The 896-nt window shown below is 47.5% G+C and overlaps 1 protein-coding gene across 1 annotated transcript; it reads right to left on the reverse strand.

Moving 5' to 3' along the window:
• Positions 1 to 581: 581 nt before the first annotated feature.
• COCVIDRAFT_63822 (hypothetical protein) lies at positions 582 to 875 on the reverse strand (the record flags this gene model as incomplete). The annotated part of the gene is made up of 1 exon (XM_014694455.1): positions 582 to 875. A coding segment is annotated over one exon (294 nt), but the record flags the coding sequence as incomplete, so codon positions are not given.
• Between the last annotated feature and the right edge of the window lie 21 nt (positions 876 to 896).

Raw genomic sequence — 896 nt, forward strand, 5'->3', positions numbered from 1 at the left:
TCAAAGTACTTTAACCACGCGAGACCAAGCTCATTGTTCGTCCAGCCGTTCTCTGATACTGAAAGCCTCCAATCGTACGGTATATCTGCTTCTTCGTACCATGCAGAGATGTGGACGCGTCCTTTGTAGATAATAAATGGCGGGGTAGCGTATCCCACAGCGCAGATGCTCTGGATAACAGTAACCCACTCGCGATTGCCTGGCTGAACAAGAGTAGGTCTCGTACGACGTTCTGAACCTGTAACTACCTTCATTGAGCCAATTACACCCATCTGAAAGCCAGTCTCGTCAAAGTTGTGGATGTCGTCTGAAAGTACCCCATACTTCTCAATTGTCTCACGTATGAGCTTGAACCACGCGTTAATAACCTCTGGATCCTCTTGTTGCATTCTCTGACGATCCTTTGCTCGATTGAAGGCTGTTTTAAGCTCGTCCGTACGCGATACAAACCGCTCTGCCCAGCATTTACCTACAGGCTGTCCATCTCGTACGCGCAGTAGTTTCTCTGCCATATCTGCTACTTTACATAAGCGGGGGGCAAATCCTCGCGAGTCTAGATCAAGAATATATCGTACGATAGTCTGCTCTTCAGACTTAGTTAGCTTCTGGCAATTTGGCTGTGTTGTAGGTCGAAAGGTGATTCCTTGAAGCCGCCGAGAGATCTGATAATGATGGACGTTGTAGGCTGCTGCAGCGAGTCGAATGCTTTTAAACTGACCCGTACGATAGGCTTGAAGTGCAAGAATAATTCGGCCTTCTTGCTGGATTAGTATCGAGTTCTGTTGTTGAGGCATTGCCTTTCGTACGTGAAGTTCGCGATGCCAAGAAAAAGTGGCACACTCGGTGATATGGCACGCTCGGTGATAGAGCACGTTATCGGTTGAGCTTAAAGTTAA

This window comes from Bipolaris victoriae (genome assembly GCF_000527765.1).
Source record: "Bipolaris victoriae FI3 unplaced genomic scaffold scaffold_626, whole genome shotgun sequence".
In the NCBI taxonomy this organism is placed as follows: domain Eukaryota; kingdom Fungi; phylum Ascomycota; class Dothideomycetes; order Pleosporales; family Pleosporaceae; genus Bipolaris; species Bipolaris victoriae.